Here is a 25,766-nt window from a genome sequence, read left to right on the forward strand (position 1 = left end):
TTGGGACAGCGTGACAATACAGTCCCTCTGCACAATTGCCTGAGCCAGCAATACCTCTTCAAGCGTGTAGTTCCAAGTGGACAGAACATTTCACAGAACTGGCATTCCCACTCTGCCACACCTCTCCAGCAGGCTCAGACAGTTTTGGCTCTCATCTTCCAGTATTAATGGAAGAGAGAACACAAGCTATTTGAAGAGTTACCAATCTTCCTCAAAGCTTCCTAAATGCTTGGAAAAGGTCCTGGTATTTTCATTACCTTTTGACTGCAGATAAGAAAGAGTCAACATAATGCACATTTAAAAGCAGCTTGGTCAATGGCAAGACAGGGTTCAAGACTCACATGCTAGGGCTAACGCAACTATTCAGAAAACCATTTACTTTGAACAGCAGTGATCGTTTATCTGCTCAGCTGTTCAAAACATGGAACACACTTTGGAAGAAATTATCTTAAACACACTATCAAGTTAAGACTTTTCACCTATTTAAAAAATGTCTGAAAAAGACTACTGACTTCACTACTAGTACACTTGTTTACTGGATCTCAAAACAAAAAGTCTTTACATTTCTGTTATTCATAACTTCAATAATTGCAACTGAATTTAAAAAAAATCTTATTTCTTATCGATTTCTGCTGTTTATCTTAGCATCTTAAGACAATGAAAATAAACCGGTTTCACTTTTAGTTAGATTCTAGTGAGTTTCTCCTTTACATTCTCATCTACTTGCACAATGCTACATTATTTGGATTGCAAACACTGCTTTAAAATTTTTATTAAGAATTTTTGCTGGGTTTTGTAGAACTTGTTTTGGGCCTAATTTGTTTTACTTTTGGAGGTGTAACAGAAGTGTGTAAACATCACAGGCTGAAAGATTTTTGGAGCAGGGATCATGTCTACCTCTGACAAATGTCTAAGACAACGGGACACAATCCTGACCTGGATGATGGATTGATGTTGGAGAACACTTCAATGTCTCCGGTCCCTCGATTACAGATCTAAAAGTGGCAATTCTTCAACAAAAAAAACAGACTCTAATGAGAGACTGCTGAATTGGAATTAATTTGCAAACTGGACACCATTAACTTAGGCTTGAATAAAGACTGGGAGTGGATGTGTCATTACACAAACTAAAACTATTTTCCCATGTTTATTTGCCCCCTCCCCCCTGTTCCTCACATGTTCTTGTCAACTGCTGGAAATGACCCACCTTGATTATCATTACAAAAGGTTTTTTTTCTCTCCTGCTGGTAATAGCTCACCTTACCTGATCATTCTCTACAGTGTGTATGGTAACACCCATTGTTTCATGTTCTCTGTGTATATAAAATCTCCCCCACTGTATTTTCTACTGCATGCATCTGATGAAGTGAGCCATAGCTCATGAAAGCTTATGCTCAAATAAATTTGTTAGTCTCTAAGGTGCCACAAGTTTCAGAGTAGCAGCCGTGTTAGTCTGTATCCGCACAAAGAAAAGGACGACTTGTGGCACCTTAGAGACTAACAAATTTATTTGAGCATAAGCTTTTGTGAGCTACGGCTCACTTCATTGGATGCATGCAGTAGAAAATACAGTGTGGGAGATTTTATATACACAGAGAACATGAAACAATGGGTGTTACCATACACACTGTAACAAGAGTGATCAGGTAAGGTGAGCTATTACCAGCAGGAGAGCGGGTGGGGGAGGAAGTGGAATACCTTTTGTAGTGATAATCAAGGTGGGCCATTTCCAGCAGTTGACAAGAACATGCGAGGAACAGTGGGGCGGGGAAGGGGAGAGAAGGGGGGAAATAAGCATGGGGAAATAGTTTTACTTTGTGTAATGACACATCTACTCCCAGTCTTTATTCAAGCCTAAGTTAACTGTGTCCAGTTTGCAAAATTAATTCCAATTCAGCAGACTCCCGTTGGAGTCTGTTTCTGAAGTTTTTTTGTTGAAGAATTGCCACTTTTAGGTCTGTAATCGAGTGACCAAAGAGATTGAAGTGTTCTCCGACTGGTTTTTGAACTTTATAATTCTTGACGTCTGATTTGTGTCCATTTATTCTTTTACGTAGAGACTGTCCAGTTTGACCAATGTACATGGCAGAAGGGCATTGCTGGCACATGATGGCATATATCACATTGGTAGATGTGCAGGTGAACGAGCCTCTGATAGTGTGGCTGATGTGATTAAGCCCTATGATGGTGTCCCCTGAATAGATATGTGGACAGAGTTGGCAACGGGCTTTGTTGCAAGGATAGGTTCCTGGGTTAGTGTTTTTGTTGTGTGGTGTATGGTTGCTGGTGAGTATTTGCTTCAGGTTGGGGGGCTGTCTATAAGCAAGGACTGGCCTCTCTCCCAAGATCTGTGAAAGTGATGGGTCGTCCTTCAGGATAGGTTGTAGATCCTTGATGATGCTTTGGAGAGGTTTTAGTTGGGGGCTGAAGGTGATGGCTAGTAGCGTTCTGTTATTTTCTTTGTTGGGCCTGTCCTGTAGTAGGTTACTTCTGGGTACTCTTCTGGCTCTGTCAATCTGTTTCTTCACTTCAGCAGGTGGGTATTGTAGTTGTAGGAATGCATGATAGAGATCTTGTAGGTGTTTGTCTCTGTCTGAGGGGTTGGAGCAAATGCGGTTGTATCGTAGAGCTTGGCTGTAGACAATGGATCGTGAGGTGTGCTCTTGGTGAAAGCTAGAGGCATGTAGGTAGGCATAGCGGTCAGTAGGTTTCTGGTATAGGGTGGTGTTTATGTGACAATCGCTTATTAGTACCAAAGTGTCCAGGAAGTGGATATCTTGTGTGGACTGGTCCAGGCTGAGGTTGATGGTGGGATGGAAATTGTTGAAATCATGGTGGAATTCATCAAGGGCTTCTTTCTCATGGATCCAGATTATGAAGATGTCATCAATGTACGCAAGTAGAGTAGGGGCATTAGGAGACGAGAGATGAGGAAGCGTTGTTCTAAGTCAGCCATAAAAATGTTGGCATACTGGGGGGCCATATGGGTACCCATAGCCGTGCTGCTGATTTGAAGGTATACATTGTTCCCAAATGTGAAATAGTTATGGGTGAGGACAAAGTCACAAAATTCAGCCTCCAGGGTTGCCGTGACATTATCGGGAATACTGTTCCTGATGGCTTGTAGTCCATCTTTGTGTGGAATGTTGGTGTAGAGGGCTTCTACATCCATAGTGGCTAGGATGGTATTTCCAGAAAGATCACCGATGGATTGTAGTTTCTTCAGAAAGTCAGTGGTGTCTTGAAGATAGCTGGGAGTGCTGGTAGTGTAGGGCCTGAGGAGGGAGTCTACATAGCCAGACAATCCTGCTGTCAGGGTGCCAACGCGGGCCTAATCACATCAGCCACACTATCAGAGGCTCATCACACTATCAGAGGCACCTGCACATCTACCAATGTGATGTATGCCATCATGTGCCAGCAATGCCCCTCTGCCATGTACATTGGCCAAACTGGACAGTCTTCACGTAAAAGAATAAATGTACACAAATCAGACATCAAGAATTATAATGTTCAAAAACCAGTTGGAGAACACTTCAATCTCTCTGGTCACTCGATTACAGACCTGAGAGTGGCTATTCTTCAACAAAAAAAACTTCAAAAACAGACTCCAATGAGAGACTGCTGAATTGGAATTAATTTGCAAAGTGGACACAATTAACTTAGGCTTGAATAGAGACTGGGAGTGGATGTGTCATTACACAAAGTAAAACTATTTCCCCATGTTTATTTTTCCCCTTCCCCCCCCACCCCACTTTTTCTCACATGTTCTTGTCAACTGCTGGAAATGGCCCACCTTGATTATCACTACAAAAGGTATTCCGACCCCCTCACCCCCGCTCTCCTGCTGGTAATAGCTCACCTTACCTGATCACTCTTGTTACAGTGTGTATGGTAACACCCACTGTTTCATGTTCTCTGCATATATAAAATCTCCCTACTGTATTTTCTACTGCATGCATCCGATGAAGTGAGCTGTAGTTCATGAAAACTTACGCTCAAATAAATTTGTTAGTCTCTAAGGTGCCACAAGTACTCCTTTTCTTTCTGAAGATGCCACAAGTACTCATTATTATTAGACTGTACTTTATTTTTACTTTTACTCTATACAAATAATATCTGACATGATTTACAGACTCCTTATGTAACTACAAAAATAAAACCATGGTTTGCAGATATTTTAGCACTGGTATAGTTCTGTATTATAGGCCTGACATGCAGTGCATTTAGGACTCGATTCTGCTCCCATTTCAGTCAATGACAAAACTCCCACTGACTTCACTGATGTAAAACTAGGCTCTTCAGTAGGAAAACTCACAAGGCTACTTTTGACAACACACATTTTCATGTTTATTTTTGTTAGTAACAAAATTCTGGGGTTGCTGCAAAGCACATTGCTTGAAGGCCAATTAATTTTTAAAATAGAAAGAAGAAGAAAACCAGAGTGGAACTAAACACACATAAGCTGGCAACCATCAAAGTAGTTTCCCAGTGGATGGAAGGTGGTTACTAATATAAATTTACTAAGACCAATGTAACCATTAACACAGGATTTATGAATTGAAGACTACTTTTCTCCCATCACAGCACATTTTTCATAGATTAAGTGAGACCCCACAGCTACTTTTACTTTTATTCTGAAAGAACAGTAGAAAATTAAATATGGTCCCAATGCTATGCACCAAAGCTCCTAGCCTATCAGCACAAGGAGTTACTGATTTACACCATCACTGTTGCTTTAATTATTAAATATTCAATTCTCATACATACGGAGAGAATACTCCTAAAAGTTTAATTGATGCAATGTAATGGATTAAGAATTGTCCAACTGATGTTCCCTTAAATATTAAATAGCTTGATTTTTTCAGAGAACCTGCACAGAATGAACTAAAATCAACTAAAGCTGTAATTAATCAGTTTTATGGGTGCCCCCTCATTTGCTCTATTACAAGTTCTAGGAGTGTCTCAGTTTTGTATGTTATGTAAGGAGATAAGGAAAATCTATATTCAAATGCTTCTATCAACAAGGATATTCTTTACTATAGCCCCATCTTCAACCAAAGACTTTAGTCCTCACATCATGCATAAGCTCTTTAAAGCAGTGATTGTCTTCTTGTTTGAAGAGAACATCACAATGTGGACACTAGCAGAATAAAAGTAATAAAATTAATAAATAATAATAATACAGAGAGGCATATAATGGACAAACAGATGTATATTCATTAATTTCCTTCAAAATAAACAAACAGTGCTATGAATCAGAGGGCAAGATCAAGACCAAAGTTTAGAATCAGATTACATATCAAATGTTAGGTGTCAGCTTAGACCAGGGGTGGCCAAACATACTGACCCTCTGAGCTGCATACAACAATCTTCAGAAGTTCAAGAGCTGGGGTGTGCCAGCCAGAGCAGGGCTTCAACCCTGCGTCGTGGTGGTGGTGGGGCTAGAGGCTTCTGCCTCACAGGGAGGTGGGGGGGGTCTTGGGGCTTCAGCCCAGCAGGGAGTCAGGGATTGGGGCTTCAGCCCTGCTCCTGCTGAAGCCCTGATCACTGGGAGGTACCTCCCGCAAGGTTGAAGTCCTGAGACTTCCCTCTCTGCAGGGCAGAAGCCCCTACCCCATCATCCCACCACAGAGCAGAAGCCCCCGAGCTCCTCCCCCCAGCATGATAGGTGGAGAATGGGGGAGGGCCCCTCCGTGAACCGCACTTTAAACTGTAAAAGAGCCGCATGTGTCTCGCGAGCCATGGTCTGGCCACCTCTAGCTTAGACTACATCTTGTCTCAATATGCACTGGGATCTAGAAAAGCTAATTAAGAAGAAGTCAGGGTGACTAATTTGTAACTCGCTAATGGACTCTAACACAAAGTGACTCTGTCAGACAAGAAGTCCTCATCAAAACCATCAGCATAAGTTACTGCAAATTTATTTGTTTTTTACAATACGGACAGTGCAACAGTGTCTGAGCAATTCATTCAACATTTCTTTTCATCTTGGATCTTTTAGTGCCTCGGTGACAGCCGTCCAGAAGATGGCTGAGGCTGTCTGAATTTTGAGAGCTCCACATCAAAATCCACAAAGGTATACATATTATACGCGTGATGCTGGAGGTTCTTGTAGGTAGAATTATCAAATTCCTCCTGTGCAGATGCAGAAGCCGTGTTGGTCTCTGTGGAACAAAAATAAGACTAGTGAAGCTGGCGATGCCAGAACAGAGATAACATTCTCTCTGACTGCATCAGTTCCATACAGTTGGAGACTCCTCATTCATTGAAACAAGGAAGTCAGCCGCTACAGTGTAAGGCCGGGGTGGGCACACTACAGCCTGCGGGCCAGATCCGGTCCCTCAGGGCTTTGGATCTGGCCCACAGGATTGCCACCCCCCGTGATGCCATGAGACCCCCACCGCTCCAGGAAGCGGCCGGCATGACGTCCCTGCTGCCCCTGGAGGAAGAGGTGCAGAGGGATGAGCGCGCTGCCCTTGCCTGTGGGTACCTCCCCCAAAGCTCCCATTGGCCAGGAATGGGGAACCATGGCCAATGGGAGTTCAGGGGAGGTACCCACAGGCAAGGGCTGCACACTCAGGCCTCAGCCCCCCCCCCCCCCCGGATGTGGTGCCAGCCGCTTCCTGGAATGGCGCGGGGCCAGGGACTCTGCCCTGGCCCTGGCGCACGCCACTGCCACCCTGGAGCAGCTCCAGGTAAGCAGCGCCATGCTGGAGCCCGCACATGGAACCCCTCCTGCACCCAAACTCCCTGCCCTCAGCCCCTTGCCTGCACCCCAACCCCCTGCTGCACCCCACCTGCACTCCAACCCCCTGCCCTAAGCCCCCTGCTGCACCTCGCACCCCTCTTGTACCCCAACCCCCTGCCCTGAGCTTCCTTCCCGCACTCTGCACCCCTCCCTGCACCACTGCCCTGAGCCCCCTCCCACACTGTGTACCCTGTCCTGCACCCCAACCCCTTTCCCTGAGCCCCCTCGTACATCCCGCACCCCTCCTCTTTCCCAACCCCTTGTCTTGAGCCCCTTCCTGCTCACTGCACTCCCTCCCATACCCCAACCACCTATCCCAGCCCTATATTCATGGCCCTGCATGCAATTTCCCCACCCAGATGTGGCCCTCGGGTCAAAAAGTTTGCCCACCCCTAGTATAAGGATAAAGTTGCTAAATTTCTGTTTGTATCTTATAAGATACCAAGGACGCACATCACGCATCTTTAATTGAAAAGACAGAACAACAGATTACTTGAATCAACTACCACAGGATTCCAAATATATGACTCCCTTACAGTGGAAAACATTAGCAACAGTGTTTTTATTTCAACACACAAATGATTTACTATTCATGGAAATGAGTCGATCTCTCCTGAATGTTACCTTGTATATACTTAATGTCACTTAGCTTTACTACCTGGTTCTCCCCATAGCCAGAACATTATGTGACACTCTGAGCAAGCCAAGAGATGCAAAAGAGCATTAATTACACATTTATCTCTATCTATCATGTCAGACCACAAAGTAAGGACATTAAAATATAAAGTCCTTGATATATTTTCTGATACAGCCACAGTTGAAATAATTTGTGGAAATCCTTTTTGTAACTAAGTTTTTATTAGAAAAGATCGTCAGCTTAACTTGTTTTAATCCCCCCTCCCCCACATTATGAAATTTCTTGTGTACTCTTTATTCTTTTCAAAACCTCACACTTGCTTTCTTTTCTAAAGATATAATTCTGAATGAATAGTAAAAAGCTTAAATTTCTGACACCACATATACTGAAGCGGGCATTAAATTTCTGTACTTTAGAAAGATTACACTAATCTAAATAAGATCTTTTTAACAACATTACTGTTCAATTCACTTTACCACACAGGGAAATTGTGAGAAATTTTTTTCCAGAGCAAGAAGAAAAGCAAAACATATTTCCTATGCTAGCCTGTACTTTTATATAAAAAGGGTTGACAGTCAGAAGGAAATTTAAGTGAGATCTAGCAATAAAAGTTTGTGCCACTTGTATATAGTGGTTTGTATTTGTTTATTTTATATCAAAAACTTTACCTTCTACAGTTATTTGTTTCTTTCATAATGCAAGTCTCTCAGAAAAATAAGCAAGAAACAGAACATGGTGTTTTCTCCTTAATCTTTCTATATTGGTGCAGTGATACCATATGTTTCAACACATGTATCTGTTGCATTTTATAATCGAGACTCTTGCAAGTGTAACAAATGACAATTTTGTTTAAATGGCAGGTAGAACTATGAAGGCAAACAATCTAGTGCCTTCTATTCAGTTCCTAGCAGGGCATATCTCACAACAGAAACCACTACATACATATTTGAACCAGGTGTTGCAAACTCTGCTGGAAAGAGCTCCAAGAATAAGCAAGCTTAGGAAATAGTACAGTCAACCTGCAAGACAGGGTCTTTCTAAATCAAGAGACAGATGCTCAAAAAGAGCAGACAATCATTTTTTCTTGCCCATGATGCACTGCACTTGGTTCCTCAAAGACTTTATTCCTGAATTCTTCCCCCATACTTCAAACTTCATATGCACTCTCTCTCAAGCAGAATGAGCTTTTCACATGATATTCTTGTTAAGTGAGTCGGAGGTACACTTCTGAGTTACTTTGCTGGTATATTTACTTACCAACAGCTAATGGCACCTTTGTTTTGATGAATGTTTAGCATTCCTATTCCACTTTGTGGGATGAAGCTAATTTAAAGTACAGATTTCTAAAGTAGGAAAAATGTGCAATATGTCTTGCAAGTTGATCTGGCTGCTCCGTTTTCAGATAAATGAAAGAATGCAGAAACAGGAAGGAAATGTAGGTTACACAAAATCTTATGAGTTAAAAGTTGTTAACTATTGTTCATCTGTTTATAAAAAAAAAAAGACCAGCAAAAGGGAGGGGTAGGGAAAGGGTCCCCGTAAAATAGTAAAATGAAAACCAGATTTTGCTCAGTTACATCTATTTAAACAAGAAGTGGCTCCTCCATTTACTTCAATGAAGTTACTCTAGATTTACTCTAATGAGTGAAAGCAGAATCCAGGCCATAGTTTAAAATACGAACTAGTTAAGAAAATGGTTCATACTTCACTTTGATGCAGCAGTGCATTTTGCAATAAAGCCTTTCTCCAACTCACCAGAGGTTAACTAGACCCATTCCTTTAATTTTCTAATTACTTTCTAGGTGTTAACTACTGAGGGGAGTGACTGAAGCTACAGGGCTTGGCTCTCTAAGGATAGTATTGTTGGGAAAGAGAGAAGCATCAAATATAGACAAATGTAGGGAAAGGTGTTTTACAGCTTTCAGAAGCTCCTTCCACTGAAAATGGAGCTTTTTGCAGAAGGGCAAAAAGTTGGCAAGGTTAATCATAACAGTGATTGTATTTTAAAAATCTTGAGGAAATATCCTTGGATTCTAATGCTGAAGATAGGTCAAATTAGTGGTTGATTTTTCCTTTAAATAAAATCTGCACCCCTTTTGCTCAGCACTGTCTCCTGAAAATTGACATGCAAAAAGCATTACTTGTCATCTAAGGCTCTTGCAAATAATTGTGATCTTGCAAATAGCCTTATCTGTGCTTTCATCCTTGCAAGTAGCAGGTTCTTTAAATTAAGTGTGCTAGCAAAATGGTAGCCAGATTTCTGAACGTCAAAAACAGGACACCTAACAGGCTCATGGGCTGGAGGAAGAAAAGAATGCACCACAGAAGGTGTTGAACAAATTGGGATGGAGAAATTTTTTCTTTTATTGGACTATGGGGAACACAGGATATATCTGACGGGGGGACTGATGGTGTGGGATTCATGCAACTTGTGGGTGGGAAACTGAATTGTTTAAGGAGACCAGTTATAACAAGGAAGGTTAGGCGAGACACAAATATATGGCTGGGAGATGATTTGGGGAAGGCATGATGTGTGATAGAGAAAGACATCAGTGCCCTCTTTCTCCCCTGGCTATCTTATTGATTTCGTTGGGACCTTTGCTGGCCTTACATATTGCTCACCTTACAAGTCCACCTGTCTCACAGCCAACTCCTTCTCCTGTGATCCTCCTATGCTACCCAAATCTGTTGCAATCTGTGGTATGGCAAAATTGGGGGAGGCGGTGGCAGCATCTGTGCAATGGGATGATGGCACATTCCGCTCAGCAGAAAGGCAGCTACTGGGTTTGTATGCAGAATTTAGACAGGAAGAAAAGGGGAAGAATCGAGAGGTTGGGCAGAGGTTGCTGGCTGTCTTCAATGTGGTTCTACCAAAACTGCAACAAAATCCTGATTTTATGACAACAGGCTATGACTAGAACAGTCCCTCAAAACTGAAACAAGCGTGGTTACCTTACCTGTTAACAAATATAATGTTGATTTAAGAAAAAAATAAAATACAATGAAATAAAAAAAATATGTTTCCTTCCACCATCATAACTAGAAGCTGCATATTAAAAAGAAGAGAAAGTTTTTTCAACATAAGTACCCATGACAGCAAGAATTTATCACCAAGATGTAACTCTTTCCTCCATAATGTGCTGTATCAGCTAGCTGTATAACAGAATTTGGAGAATCTAGATCAAAGAGTTGATATTGTAGCTATAATTAAAAATGTTATTTCAAGCCCCAGCCCCAGAAGAACCAATATAGTTCAAACAATTTAAAGCTGTACCCTGTATAGTGCCTTGCTCTTCAGTCTGAACTCCAGCTTCTTGAATGATCTCCTCTGTTGTAGTGTTTACCATGAACGGTGTCTCCTTCAAAAACTCCTCTTGTAGTTTAGGAGCAGCTTTTTCTTTTGTCTCAGTCTCCTGTACCTCCCTTCTCTTGGTTTCTTCCCATCTCAATAAAGTCAGCTTTTGCTCCATTTCTTGCTGAGGCTCTGGCGGAACTTTTAGCTGTGCTGCTGCTGGTGGGGCTCCAATGGGAGTCTCTGCCAAGTGCCTAGATTCCTTAAGTCTGACGGCTGTCAGCTTTTGGCTTTCTTCAGCCTGTGTTTTTGAGATTGACTTCTGCAAATCTGTCCCTTTTAGGTTTTGTTTCATGGAAGGTGCTCTTGTTTCTGACTTTAATATTTTACTGTTGGCTGTTGCTGTTTTACCAGACTCCATCTGCTTGATGTGAGGAGCCTCAATTTCTGGTCTGTAAGGCTTCTTCTTAGGTATATATTCTTTATCTCCTTTCTGGGACAAGCTCTTGTCTGCCAATGTCATTACCTTCACTGTTCTGTTCCCAAAAGAGAAGGGATCATGTCTTGGAAACTCTACTCTGGTTTTAGTGGCAACTCCTGAGACACTATCTTCTTCATCAGAATCAGAGCTAGAATCTGATTCAGAGCTGGATGAAGACTCTTCCTCAGCCAGCTTCTTGCTCAACCCTCCTCTTGTTGTGATAGAAGCCTTTCCCTCAAGTGAGGAAAGTGTTACTCGCTCAGGAAATGCTACCAAAGTTTTTCTTGACAAGAATTTCCTCACCTCTTCATTCGTTAGCTTTAAAGCTTCATCAGTGCTAGTACTAGCTATGGTCTTGGTCTCACCTTTATTTGCAGATGGTGGGTGAGAACTAGGAAACAACTTTTTAGGGAATTCAACTGTTGTTTTGGTGGCCAGCAGTTTGGTGCTCTCCTGAGGTGCCACCACATCTAGGAAATGGCATAAAGAGGATTATTATAATTTCTGACACTCCTGTTAATTTGGAGTTCCTAAACATCCAACGTTAAGTTTCTGAACTGCTCTGGTATAAAAATCAAATTTGAAAGTGTAATTTCACTAATTGCAGAACCCTGGAACAGATAATTGCCTTTTCTATATTGTGCATATAGTTAAACTGTACTTAGCATCAGACATTCTTTACTGCTAGGACTGGAACTCGTATGAGATCTGGCTTTTATTCCTTGCTGTATCTGAATTCTTGTGAGAGCTCTGCAATGTCACTATCTTTCTCTGTGCCTCAGTTCCCCATGAATAAAGAGGGGACAAAAATATCTTCCTATTTCACAAGGGTGTTAGAATAAATTCATTACCGCATGTGAGGTACTCAGATACTATAGTGATATATATTATATATAAACCTAAGAACAAGACAACAAAGAACACGGACTACTGAGTGATCATTCTGATAGCTATTCTGTTGTGATGGTTATCTTCATAAACAACAGAGGGATAACTCATGAATAATGTTTAGATGGCTACAGGTCTCTTCCTTGTTCAAGACCTCATATACAGTATAAAGTAACTGGTTGTAAAAATGTCCCCATAATTTACCTACTGAATTGTTACATAAAACCTTATTTGTGTGATACACAGCCACAAAATGCTTCCCCTTCCTGTTCTTGAGCTTCTCCACTTGCTATTTTGCCTTCCTGCCTTCTTCCTCTCTGTCTGTTTCTCTATGCTGGGATTTCTCCACATGGATGTTTCAGTGGATTTCCTGATCCTGTCATCAGCACTCTGATTATTCCATACTAAGGACGGTAGCAAGCTAAGAGAAACTGCCAGCCCGCCCACTCTTTCTCTGAGTAGACGTGGGTACCTCCACTAAATTTTACTGTCCCGATTGGGGCACTGGAAAGAAAGCAGTAACTTCTAAACTGTTACCCACCCGTGGGCCTTAGGTACTCAAGGCAGATTGTGTGGCCTGCTGGAGGAAGACCAGTGACAGAGACTATTTTTGTGAGGACAGGGAGAGCTTCAGGAAGAGCTGGCAGCTGCCATGCAGCACTACTAAACTCTCTCACTACTCCCACAAATAGCTGCATGATTCCCACTTTGGCGTGTAGTTTAGTGTAGCTCTGCCACATAACTTGGAAGTCTATGCTGCATAACTTGGATCTAACCGTACCGCATAGTTCACAGGGTATTGATTATTTCTACACATACTTTTTCCACCAGTTTTACAGCTATGGAGATTAATTAGGATGTATGAGAAATAAGCAATTCCGAGTACAGTTAACCCTTCAGCAACATGCGAGTTAAGACATAAGTGAAGTCACAGATGCATGAAATTAAAAGCATTTCATGAAGAGAAATATTGTTCTTTTATTTATATTTCAAATACAGTAGTTTAAGTTAAATACTGATTTATTATATAGGTATTATTTACTTAAAAATAATTTCAGAGACACAAACTTTAGGTAAGCAAAATCAAATACTGGGTCATCAACCCAGACACCATGGTCTACAGACATTGTCACTAATATTTGAGAAAGTTTATTCAAATATAAAAAGATTTGTACTAAATACACAGGACGTGGCAATGTAAACACAAGAGTCCGGGGGGGGGGGGGGGAAGAAAGAGTATCAACAGAGCAAAAGCTGGAGTTGTATTCATGCTGGGAAGTCTTTAGAAACTGAACAAAAGAAGGCAGCAGCAATACTGAAATCACACAAATGGAGTATTAATACTATGCATCATTAAAGACTGGAAAAAAGAATATGATTTAAAATTCAGTGAAGAGTGAAATATTATATTTGTCAGCATATATCATTAAGCATGCGATCAAATTATTAATGGTATAGAAGTTTAATTTGGCACTGAGCAGAAAAGCATTTTCGCAAAGTCAGTGGCTATATTAACAAGCTTTTTGACTAGCAATATTGAGGTGCTTCCAGCTTTGTACCACAGGATGCACTCAACTAATATTGAACTGAACTGGCTCTGTTGAAATGATAACATGTCCCTTTCAGTGGTTGGCATGGACATTATCCTCATGAGTGACTTAGAAGATAAACATAAAACAGTGGTATCATTAGCAGAGGCTCTAAATGATAGAAAACAGGAGCCAGTAGGACTAGTGGAACCAGTTTAAAATGTATTCATTTTCAGAAAAGTAGAATATGGAACTGTCATTTTTGTTCCATCAATGATTTCCACAACAAATGTGTTCATTTTATCAAGGCAAAGAAGATTTTCACAGCCTCCTCAAGCTAGGATCTGAAAAATCAGGCTGTGTTCTATGTATTTTTATTACCAATAAAATACACTGGATGGAATAATCATGTACTCAAAGGAAGATGTCCTAATTGATCTTTTTCTACACTATCCAGAGGCTTACAAGAGTTAGAGATTCCAGAAATTGATGCTATGATACTACAGTGATGACAACCCTAAAAATACCATATATAATTATTGTTGTATGTATATTTTTACCAAAACCATGCTTCAAAATAAAGATACTATACAAAACAGTAACTGGCAGCAGCTATTGATTTAAAATATTTTAAGTTTGTACTTTTCTGAGCATTATCAATGACAGGAAGGCCGCAAAGGCTCTCAGGTAGGATATCCAAGCTTTTATTTCCCAAGCTTTTTCAGAGATCAAGGTTAGGGATTGGGAGAGTTTGTTTTGGAGAAATCTTTTCAAGCAGGTTCTTTTTAATCTGTCTTTGACATGCTTGATTATTAAGTTATTTAAATTTTGCATATGCCTAGAAAATAACTAATAGATGCAATGTACAAGTCTGAATAAATAAAAATAGCTAACTGTATGTTATTTTTCAACAAGATATGCTCAGTCCTAACCTCCTACAAAATACTGAAAAATGGAAAGTTTTGGATTGACATACATGTGCATGTATAAAGCTTAAATTACAAGCAACCAGCACGATTGTTATGGATCAGATATTATCATTTTCCACTTTTTCATAAAATCCCATTCAGTATTTTCCTAAAATAATGCTAAACTGAGATTGAGGGCATTTAAGCAACTGTTTCCATTTTTTATGAAAACATTAAAAATACAGGTCATTGGCCCCAACTCTTTGAAGGGATCCAGAAGCACATGCTCTTGAAGTCCATGAAGTCCACTTTTTGCTCAGGAGTAAAAGTCCAAAATTCTGAATTATTTTTGTAGTATTAGGGCCTTGATCTTTAGTCTGGTCAATTTCTATTTATAAACATGTAGCTGAAATTGTTGCTTAACTTTTACTCACTTTAAGTGATAAAAAAAAGTGACAGGATCTAGATATTACAGCATTTTATAAATACTCTATCGCAAGGTGGATAAGAATCGGTTGATTTTTAAAAAAATCAATTTTTAAAATTTAAATTAAATACACGTTTATTTTAAAAAACTATTTAAAATTAAATTTGAAATTGTGACAACCTATATTAAAACAAACTTTCTATAATCTATAAAATCATTTAAATAATATTAAGCAGTACATTTGCTGCCAACTTTTAAAGAAAGTCAAATCACTGAATTTGTGGAAGCAATTGGAATGACAGTTTGAAGTGCTAAACCTGCTTTTGACAGCAGTAGCTTCTTCTCCAAGTGCACAGAGAACATCTTTATTTCAAAAAGAAAAGGAGTACTTGTGGCACCTTAGAGACTAACAAATTTATTTGAGCCTAAGCTTTCGTGATGCATCCGATGAAGTGAGCTGTAGCTCACGAAAGCTTATGCTCAAATAAATTTGTTAGTCTCTAAGGTGCCACAAGTACTCCTTTTCTTTTTGTGCATACAGACTAACACGGCTGTTACTCTGAAACCTATCTTTATTTCAGTTTATTCAACTAGTTCAGTTCAATGTTCATTCAAAGTTAAGAAACCAATTAGAAGTTTAAAAACAGGAAGGCTTATTTTCCTCTTCCAATCCAAAAACAAGGTGTGAGGGGATGAATCATAGAATCATAGACTTTAAGGTCAGAAGGGACCATTATGATCATCTAGTCTGACTTTCTGCACAACACAGGCCACAGAATCTCACCCAGCCACTCCTGTAACAAACCTCTAACCTATGTCTCAGCTACTGAAGTCCTCAAATCATTATTTGAAGACTTCAAGGTGCAGAGAATCCTCCAGCAAATGACCCATGTCCCACGCTGCAGAGGAAGGCGAAAAAACCCCAGGGCCTCTGCCATCTGCCCTGGAGGAAAATTCCTTCCTGACCCCAAATATGGTGATCAGCTAAACCCTGAGCATGTGGGCAAGACTCACCAGCCAGATACCCAGGAAAGAATTCTCTGTAATAACTCAGCTTCCACCCCATCTAACATCTCATCACAGGCCATTGGGCATATCTACCGCTAATAGTTGAAGATGGATTAATTGCCAAAATTAGGCTATCCCATCATATCATCCCTTCCATTAACTTATCAAGCTTAGTCTTGAAGCCAGATATGTCTTTTGCCCCCACTGCTTCCCTTGGAAGGCTGTTCCAGAAATTCACTCTTCTGATGGTTAGAAACCTTCGTCTAATTTCAAGTCTAAACTTCCTGACGGCCAGTTTATATCCATTTGTTCTTGTGTCCACATTGGTACTGAGCTTAAATAATTCTTCTCCCTCCGTGGTATTTATGCCTCTGATATATTTATAGAGAGCAATCATATCTCCCCTCAGCCTTCTTTTGGTTAGGCTAAACAAGCCGAGCTCTTTGAGTCTCCTTTCATAGACAGGTTTTCCATTCCTCGGATCATCCTAGTAGCCCTTCTCTGTACTTGTTCCAGTTTGAATTCATCTTTCTTAAACATGGGAGACCAGAACTGCACACAACATTCCAAATGAGGTCTCACCAATGCCTTGTATAATGGTACTAACACCTCCTTATCTCTACTGGAAAGAGAACTACTAGTTCTAAAATCTTGAAGGACTGGTAACCTAGAAACAATCAGTTGAATACACTAACTACGGATAATGCTTTCTTTGTTTAATAAGGAAGTTAGTTTTATATGCAAAACATGTTTTGATAAATACTTTTTCTTATGTATCCAGCACATAAAAGGTAGTTTTATTTAACAAATAAAAACTTTTTAAAAATGTTTCTGTGTATTTAATTGAATTTTAATTTCCATCCAAAAGCCTGATACAAATCACAAATAAAAAATTAATCATAATCTAAGAAGAAATGCATCATTAAGCTTTTTCTGACAAAGTAAAAGATTAATAATCCAAATAAACATAAATTAAGCTACATAATTGATTAAATAAACATGTATAGAAATAGTGTATCCTCCTGATTTGCAAAAAGCACCAAATTTAGTGTAATGGCTATATTTAAATGCAAATTAACATGTTTTAATAGTTAACAGCCAATGAGAATCAATTTCTTGAGGAAACTAACTAAAAAAAGTATAAATGCAAAACAAGATTAAAAGCCATTATTTAAATCAAGGCTTTTTGGTCACCGATTTGAATCATGATTAAAGTCCATGATTTAAAAATCAGTCTATCCTGCTCTCTCCTTTTGAAATTTACGCACAGATTCTGACTTAGGTCACAGGCAGAGATGATCCGAATATCCCTCAGCTTTCCGAATATTTCGAAGTTCCAACCCAGATCTGTATTCTACTTAGTTTGCAAGCTCTTCCGGGAAAGGACTGCTTTTTGTTCCATGTTTGTGCAGCATCCAGCACAATGGGGCCCTGATCCATAAATGGGGCCTCCTAGGTGCTAGTGCAACACCAACATTATCTTGCAAATAGTACCTTTCTTTATAATGGGCTACACCCCAACCCACCAGAGGCCAATGTCCCAGGCTGCAAGGGGAACGTTTGAAGTCCAGATCCAAGTTTTACAGTTTATACGCATCTCTAGTTACAGGTGAAAAGTGAATTTCAGAGATTCATTGCAGTCACTTTTTGTCCACATGCCAAAGCCATTTAATACTGGGATCCCAGCAATCTGCTAAACTGAGGCCAAGGAATCCAAAGCTTAGCTGTTACAGGTAAGATTTTAGGTGCATTGGCTGCACTGGGGTGGATAGGAAAGAAATGTTTGGCTTACAACAGTGGTTTTCAACCAGGGGTCCAGGGCCACCACGAGCAGGTTTCAGGGGGGTCGCCAAACAGGACCAGCGTTAGACTCGCTGTGGCCCAGGGCAGAAAGCCGAAGTCCCACAGCATGGGGCTGAAGCCCAGAGCCCTGCTACCTGGATCTGAAGCAGAAGCCTTAGAAACTTAGCTTTATGGTGCCCCTGTGGTTTGGGGCCCCGGGAAGTGCCATGCTTGTTACCCCTTAATGCCAGCCCTGCTGTTTATATGCAGAAAATCAGATGCTGTGGCACAGGTGGGCTGTGAAGTTTTTCTAACATGTCAGGGGGGCCTCAGAAAGAAAAAGGTTGAGAACCCCTGGCTTACAATACATAGGTCTACATTTTGCCTGATATAAACCAGTTGCTACTAGTCCTTTGCTAACATGGGCATGTGGCAAAACCCATCTGTTTGATAAGAACTAGTGCAGGTGGAGGCAGTTGAGTGTGGAATTTCCATGTGGTGAAGGGTTTAAGTTTTATTGGTTTGCTGATTGACAATAAGATGAAGTATGGTGGGAAGCTGTTGTTTTGGACAGTTTCATATGGTTCTATAGCATTTTGTTTTTAAATTACTTCTGGGGGCATTCTGTGCCAAAAAAATTAAAAATTCTCTGCACAATATTTTAAAATTCTGCAATTTTTTGGGTCAAAATAATACTACATAATCGCGCCAGTTTCAGTTATTTTGATAATTTATTTTAAAATACCGGTCTGCAAGTATGTCTGTAACAATACAGACACACACAAAAATTCCCCCAGGAGTAGAGAGTTAAAGATACCCCTATGACAACCCAGTTCCTGTTTTTCTGCCCTCTTCCCCACCCCCCAAGCCAAGTCAGGGGGCCAGACACCCACAACTCCTGCCCCCCAAAAGCTCAGCCGCAGGGCCCTGCTAGCCAATACACCTGAACCATCTCCCTCCCAGAGCCCAGCCACGGGGCCCCCCAGCTCAGATACCCGCACCCACTCCTCCCCCAGAGCCCAGCTGTGCCCCCCAACCCCTAGCCCAGACACCCTCTCCCCACAGAGAAACAGCCTGATGCTTGATCCCAGGCTTGCACAGAGTTTCCTGTGTGCCACCCTCTCCTTCCCTCAGGGCATGCTGGGAACTGCAGCTGCCAGGAAACCTCAAACTCCCTCTCTCTCCCTCCAGCAATGTCTTCTATGTGCAAGCTGGGTTGTGCTGGTTCTAGCGGTCCCTAGTGGCGGCTAGCAGCACTGCAGCCCATTTCTGTTTGGAAAAGGAAATTCTGCACATACATTAATTTCTGCAAAATTCTGCATTGCACAGTGGCGCAGAATTCCCCCAGGAATATTAAATGTACATCAAAGGTGCCCTGAGTGTGGGAGTCCTTTGATATGGATTATGTTTATGAAAATCAAAATTGATAAAATTGCCCCTCCCCCTTAAGATTTATAAATAGTTACATGACATAGAAGAATAATCACAAATTTAAATTAAATTAAAATTTGTAATCTGGACATTCTACAGACTAAAAAGCCATTCAATTGCTTCTTGTTAAATACCAAATGAAAAAATGAAGTTTCTATTAGCTGTGCACCTATTTTAATGTGCTCATATACATGACAAATGCACACAACCAACAATTTAAGAAAAATAAATATCTTACCCTTTTCTTGACCTTTTTTAGAGCTCTCTGATTTGGTGCAGAGAGAAAGAGATGGAGAGAGGCTTCGGAGTCCCCATGCTTCTAGCTGTAAAGTCTGCAAAATTAAAATCAAACAAATCTCTTATTTTTTGTATTAGCTAGAACTTTGATTTTTCATCTGTAGTGTTCTTCTGATACTGTTAACTACCGATTTCCATAAGGTGCAAAGACGGATGATTGACGTGAATTCCCTGGATGCAGTAGAAAGATGATGGTGGAACGGTTATCTCATTGGGATTCCTCTCACAGATTTACTTTCTGTGAAACAGCAGAGACTAATCAGAAATTCCTGATCCTAAATTATACAGATAAAATACTGATGCTATCTATGTATACCACTTATACCAAGGATAGTACAGTTAAACTAAACAAACATTTATAAGTATGGAAGGAAACAGGTAAAGCTAAATAGTTAACACACTCAACTCACAGAATCTCTTACAGTATGATGTTATAGACCAGAAACGCTCATGACATCCACTCACCCTACATTATATTACATACAAAAATGTTAAGAAAACATTAGTTAGGCTGCAAAGCCAAGCACTCACACTTTGGGAACTGCTAGATTTACTGTTATCTGTCCCCAGTGCACATCCAAGCTATGAACTGATGAGGAGCCTGTGGAAAAGACAGCATGCGAACATGTAACTGCAAGATCCTAATGCATATGCACAAAGAGGCCAAGGTTGCATGAACAACCATAAATCTGTATGCAGTTGTTGAAGCAGCGTTGGTCCCAGGATTTTAGAGAGACGAGGTTGGTGAGGTAATATCTTCTATTGGTCCAACTTCTGTTGGTGAGAGAGACATGCTTTCAAGCTCTACAGAGCTCTTCTTCACAGAAGCACTGCTGCATCCAGGTCATGGTTTTGGATGGAGCTTTTTTCCCCACCTGGGAGGTGGAAGGGCTCCTACAGCAATGGTGCTCCTAGGAGGGTATGTGCATGAGACACTGGAACCACAAACTGGGTCAGGAGAGAAGTTACGGAGAGAACCCAGCTCCAGTCTCTCTCCACTGCCCTGGCTACTCTCATAACAGCTGCTCTGGCAGTAGAGTATCATCTGCTGCTTGTTCAGAACTTAGGCCAGGCTCTTTGCAACAGTCAGGGTTTCTGGTAAGCTGCAAAAAGGATCCATTACATTCTCTATAATGGAAAGCAATAGGCAACCCAAATATTGGGGTTTCGACCAGCTCCCCTTATGCAGTTCCACTGCAGGCTACAAACTCTATTAAGTCATGACTCTCCTGCTTCATATGGTCCGGAGTCCTCTTCAGTCCCTTCAACTTTATTAGCCAGTGTCAGGGTTCCCTCCCCACTCTGAACTCTAGGGTACAGATGTGGGGACCTGCATGAAAGACCCCCTAAGCTTATTTCTACCAGCTTAGGTTAAAAACTTCCCCAAGGCACAAATCCTTCCTTGTCCTTGGATGGGTACTGCTGCCACCACCAAATGAGTTAGACAAAGATTCAGGAAAAGGACCACTTGGAGTTTCTGTTTCCCTAAAATATCCCCCCAAGCCACTTCACCCTCTTTCCTGAGGAGGCTTGAGAATAATCTATCAACCAAATAGGTAAACCAGATGAACACAGACCAGACCCTTGGGTTTTTAGGACACTAAACACCCCAATCAGATTCTTAAAAACAGAACTTTATTATAAAGAAAAGAAGTAAATGAAACCCCTCTGTAAAATCAGGATGGAAGGTAACTTTACAGGGTAATTAGATTCAAAACACAGAGGATTTCCTGCTAGGCAAAACTTTAAAGTTACAAAAAATAGGAATAAACCTCCCTCTTAGCACAGGGAAAATTCACAAGCTAAAACAAAAGATAATCTAACGCCCTTCCTTGCTGTACTTACAATTTTTGTAATCCTAAACCTCATTTCAGACAGGATTTTAAGAGATGTTTTTTCCCGCCCCTGGTCCCTCTCAGACTCCGAGAGAACACAAAGAAAAACCTTCCCCCACAGATTTGAAAGTATCTTTTGGTCAGGTGCCAACCAGGTTATCTGAGTTTCTTAACCCTTTACAGGTAAAGGAGGGAGTTTATGCTACCCTTAGCTGTATGTTTATGACAGCCAGATACTCCAAAATTATGTTTTTTACTCTCTCGTATATAGGCAAGACAACAGTCCTCCATCACAACCACATTTTACTGTCTATTCTCAATACACATTCCAGAAACACCTGATGGAATATTGATGGAATTTGAAGGGGGAAAAGACTGGAGGGGCAAAAAATCCGATCTAATTTATCCATGCTTCTTATATAAATTAGAAATCCCATTACACCTTTCCCATTTTGAATCGGAGACCCACACCTACCACTCATATACAGATCACATGTCTACCTACATCCAATCAACTCTACACAGACACCCCAACCATCAACCCCGACTACTACTGCCAGAATAGAAGAGTGTTTCCAATGTGTCTATAAAATGTACCACATTTTCAACTGTAGACAACTATTGCAAAAATTTCTCAAAAGTTGTGATTATGAAGTACATATAGCGAAGCTCTATGCAGGCAGTTAGGACTGTTCTGAGCCATGGCAGTGTGATTTTACACATGCATATGTAAGATTCTATGAACAGTGAATACATTTAAGTATTTATTTACCTACCCCTCACTATTTATTTCCTTGCTTTTAAAATGTTTAGGAATTTTAGGGGGGCAAGGGTGAGGGGGGTTGGACTAGAAATTTAAAAAACCTGGTAGTGTTCCTTAACTTCACAGTAGCAAATTTCATTTTCATTTAAAAGAAAACAGCTATGGAGCACTTACAAGTTTAAAAATTGCACACGTTCATGGCTTCCTGTAGCTCACTCTGCAAATTTTAAACCCTACTGTAAAACCAGGTCAGGGGACAACTATTTTGTTACAGACTCTGTTATTTATGTAGCACAGAAAGGGCCAAAATGCTCTTCCAAAACTAACATTATTGGCATTATCCAAATATTGAGCCCAAAGAAAATACCTCTGAGTTTTACTCCTTTTCTGTTCAAGAAGAAAGAAATTTCACAAAACATACAAAAAACACAACCTTTTGCATTTACACTTCTGGAGAGCATCTATATTAGAAAAAATAATAGTATTCGTACTGCAGCAGCCAACCAACAACGTTTAGCCCCAAATTTCATGATACAGTGATAAAAATGCCCCTTGAGGCCAAATCTGAAGCTGTTTGGCGCAGCCGCTGTAATACAGGTACAGTACTCATTTTTTTCTAGTTTAGACAAAACTGAACAGTCTGTGCTGGAAAGGTTTCAAGGGCTTCCCCTCTCTCCCCACCCTCCCCGCAATCAATTAACCGTTTTTCCAGAAGGGTCAGGGTAATGCTGCCCAGTATGCATTCAAGCATTATAGTCTTATTCTGTAGAGGAATTATTTGTTGTTTACGCTGTTTCCTTCCAGAACGACATTTTTGGCTGTATTGGATCATGTTTTATCTTCTACCATACTGTGTCCTGGTTTATGTTATACTGCACTAAAAGGGAAAAAAAAACAGAAAAAGCAAACAGCAAGTAAAGCTCAAATATTTGTTGACACTGTGGGCTACACTCTTAAAGTATGTAGCAGTGAACAATCCTGTTTTGGTAGAAAAAGATGCATAGGTTTGGCAGAAATTAATTTAAAAAATAATAATTTTGGCAGATAATATTAATGTTTATTTTTATCTATTTAAATTTTCACAATAGCGGGAAATTCTGAGGGATGTAGGACAATAATTATTTAATGACCGTAGATGTTGAGATTCAAAAAGTTAAAGCATTGTAACTTAAAACACAAATTGTAAACATCACACATCAAAGTATATCCTTAAATTTAACTAATAAATTCTTATTTTTTTGCCTATCTGTACATTATCATCAATAGAAATATTTTTGTCAGTTTGTGCGCGTACACTGAAATTGACATTTACTGATAAAAATCTAATCCTTTCACGCCTAAAGATACACAGTAGTTTTTTGCCAACTCTGTATCTCTGAGGCACATGGAACAGAATTTGAGATCTGGTCATGGACTATCTACCTATCTAGCTCAGTGTCAGGCAATAGCCACTACCTATTAAAGAAAGACAAAAATCAATTTAAACACACACAATCAAATGTAAAATGAGGTACAGTATGTGTGTGTGTAGGATTTTCTTCCTCATGCCAATTATAATAAATTTACTTTTTGAAGCATGAGATTTGTTTTCACCTCGAGCTGTTTCTTGCATTTTTGTGTAGAAACATTTAAGACTTGTTGCAGAGCTTATAACTAGGCTTGGCAGAATTCTTTTTTTTTTTTTTATATTGACAGATAATATTAATGTTTATTTTTAAGCATTTTTTATTTTTATTGATTTAAATTTTCACAGTTGCAGGAAACGGGTGGAGTCAAACAATAATTATTTAATAACAGTAGATATTGAGATTAAAAATTTAAAGTTAACAATTAAAACACAAATTGTCAACATCACATCAAAAACTAGAATTGATTTTAGGAAAAAAAACTCCAGAGAAACGATATCCTTAAATCAATAACTCAGACCTGTTATTACTGTTCATTCACTAGTCCATTTGTAACAAGCCTCATTTAAAAGTCTAAATCACTGGATTTTTGACTGTAATAAGTTCTCAGGCAGCATTTTTCTTACTTGCCCTATCTATAAATTTTGATCATTATCGATGGAATATTTTTCATCAGTTTGTGTATGGACAGTGATATTGACATTTACTGGTAAAAATCTAATCCTTCCAAGCCTACTTCTAGTCATGTTTGAAACTATTTTCAAGCACCATTCTAACAGATTGCATCAAATGAAGCCCAGTCTGCCTGGGCCTTTTCTTCACGAGGAAGGCTAACAAGTATTAGACACACCTTTCTCCCCTGGTGTGGGCATGACGAGACATGGAGCGTAGGCCCTGCTAGAAGGGACAACAGCAGCCCTGGCTATTGCAGCATGCTGTCAGACAAACAAGCTGGAATGTTTTGAAAATTTGCAGTGACACATTTTCCAGATTTTCCAGCCAGGCTTCAAGTCAGAGAGAGGCCTGTCTACAGCAGGGCACTGAGCCACACCTCTCTGCTTGGGACCATAAGGGGACAGCGCATCTCCATGCTCCTAGCCACAGCACCGCTGAATGCGGGCAGGTCTCCACATAGGGTTGCCAGCTGTCTGGTTTTCAATAAGAGTTGCGCAGGCTGGCGCCTGCAGACACAATAGCGCAGAGCCACCTGGCCGAGCCTCCACATAGGAGCCGGAGAAGGGACATGCTGCTGCTTCCAGGAGCTGCTTGAGGAAAGCACCGCCTGAAGCTTGCAACCCTGACCCACTCCCATGCCCCAACCCCTCATCCCCAACCTCACCCCAAAGCCCACACCCCCAGCTGGAGCCCTCACACCCCAACCCTGTGAAAATGAGCAAGTGAGGGTGAAGACAGCAAGTGAGGGGAAGGGGTAAAAGGGGGCGGAGATGGAGCGAGCGGAGGGCAGGGCAGTGGCGTTCGGTTTTGTGAAAGTAGAAAGTTGGCCACCCTTGGCTGCAGAGCGAAGAGGCCTCTTGCCACAGCACTGCCCCGCCCACCCAGCACAGGGGGCAGCAGCCTCAGACTCTGGCTCCCTCCTCCCAGCACATGCACAGGCCCGGCCCGCCCCACGCCCACGTACGCATGCGCAGCACCTATGGTGCCTCACCCCTCCCTCATTGTGCACAGGCTCCCTCTGGGACGGTGAAACACAAACAACATGACGCATGCGCACTAGCCTCACTCCGCCTCTTCCCCCAGCCAGGAAAACTGACCCCGGGGGACTGGAGTGGCTGCAGAGCCCGGACGCATGCGTAATTGCTACTGTCCTTGCGTCCCTGCCCAAGGAGTCACTGACCCCTTGGGACAGAGTGCGCGCGGTGGGGGCGTGGCTGAGTTCTGGCGCATGCGCCCCAAGCAGGAGCCGCAGCCCTGAGTTGATTTGAACGGCAAGTCCCACTCACCCGAGCCGGCCAAGTGGGGACCGGTGTTTGCGCCTCTCTTACCCCCCGCCCATGGGCGAGCATCAGCCCCGCCGCTTACCTTGAGAGTCGCGGCCCGGCCGCAGCCCAGCAGCGAGGAGGCGGCCATATCTGTGCCACCCCCACCAGTCCCCCAACGCCTCGGGGAAACACGGCACCAGCAGCAAAGGTACCCACCCCTCGGGGCCTCGTTCTGAGTGTCCGCGCGGGGCGGGCGGGCCTCGGCGCAGAGACTCCTCCCCCTGGCAGTCAGCGTTCCATCTGCCCCGCCCACCGCCGCAGGAGCCAGCCCCCTCGTCCCCGCCCTACTCCGGCGCTCGCTGGTGCTGGTGGCAGCGGGCTGCACGCATGA

General features: G+C 41.4%; 1 protein-coding gene across 2 annotated transcripts; it reads right to left on the bottom strand.

The window, feature by feature from the left end:
• Positions 1-5,908: 5,908 nt before the first annotated feature.
• On the bottom strand, positions 5,909-25,766 carry NDUFV3 (NADH:ubiquinone oxidoreductase subunit V3). Of its 2 annotated transcripts, XR_006278414.1 has the most exons (5): positions 25,476-25,643; positions 19,373-19,466; positions 10,663-11,631; positions 10,011-10,264; positions 6,032-6,167 (listed from the first exon to the last, which is right to left on the bottom strand). XR_006278414.1 is itself a non-coding variant. In XM_038389578.2 (4 exons), the coding sequence occupies exons 1-4, from the start codon at positions 25,521-25,523 to the stop codon at positions 6,001-6,003; spliced, it is 1,278 nt and encodes a 425-aa protein (XP_038245506.1). In that variant the 5' UTR covers positions 25,524-25,766; the 3' UTR covers positions 5,909-6,000. The 2 variants fall into 2 exon arrangements, 1 of the variants encoding a protein (XP_038245506.1); XM_038389578.2 differs by lacking the exon at positions 10,011-10,264 and having other exon boundaries at positions 5,909-6,167; positions 25,476-25,766.

This window comes from Dermochelys coriacea, chromosome 1, assembly GCF_009764565.3.
Source record: "Dermochelys coriacea isolate rDerCor1 chromosome 1, rDerCor1.pri.v4, whole genome shotgun sequence".
NCBI lineage: Eukaryota > Metazoa > Chordata > Testudines > Dermochelyidae > Dermochelys > Dermochelys coriacea.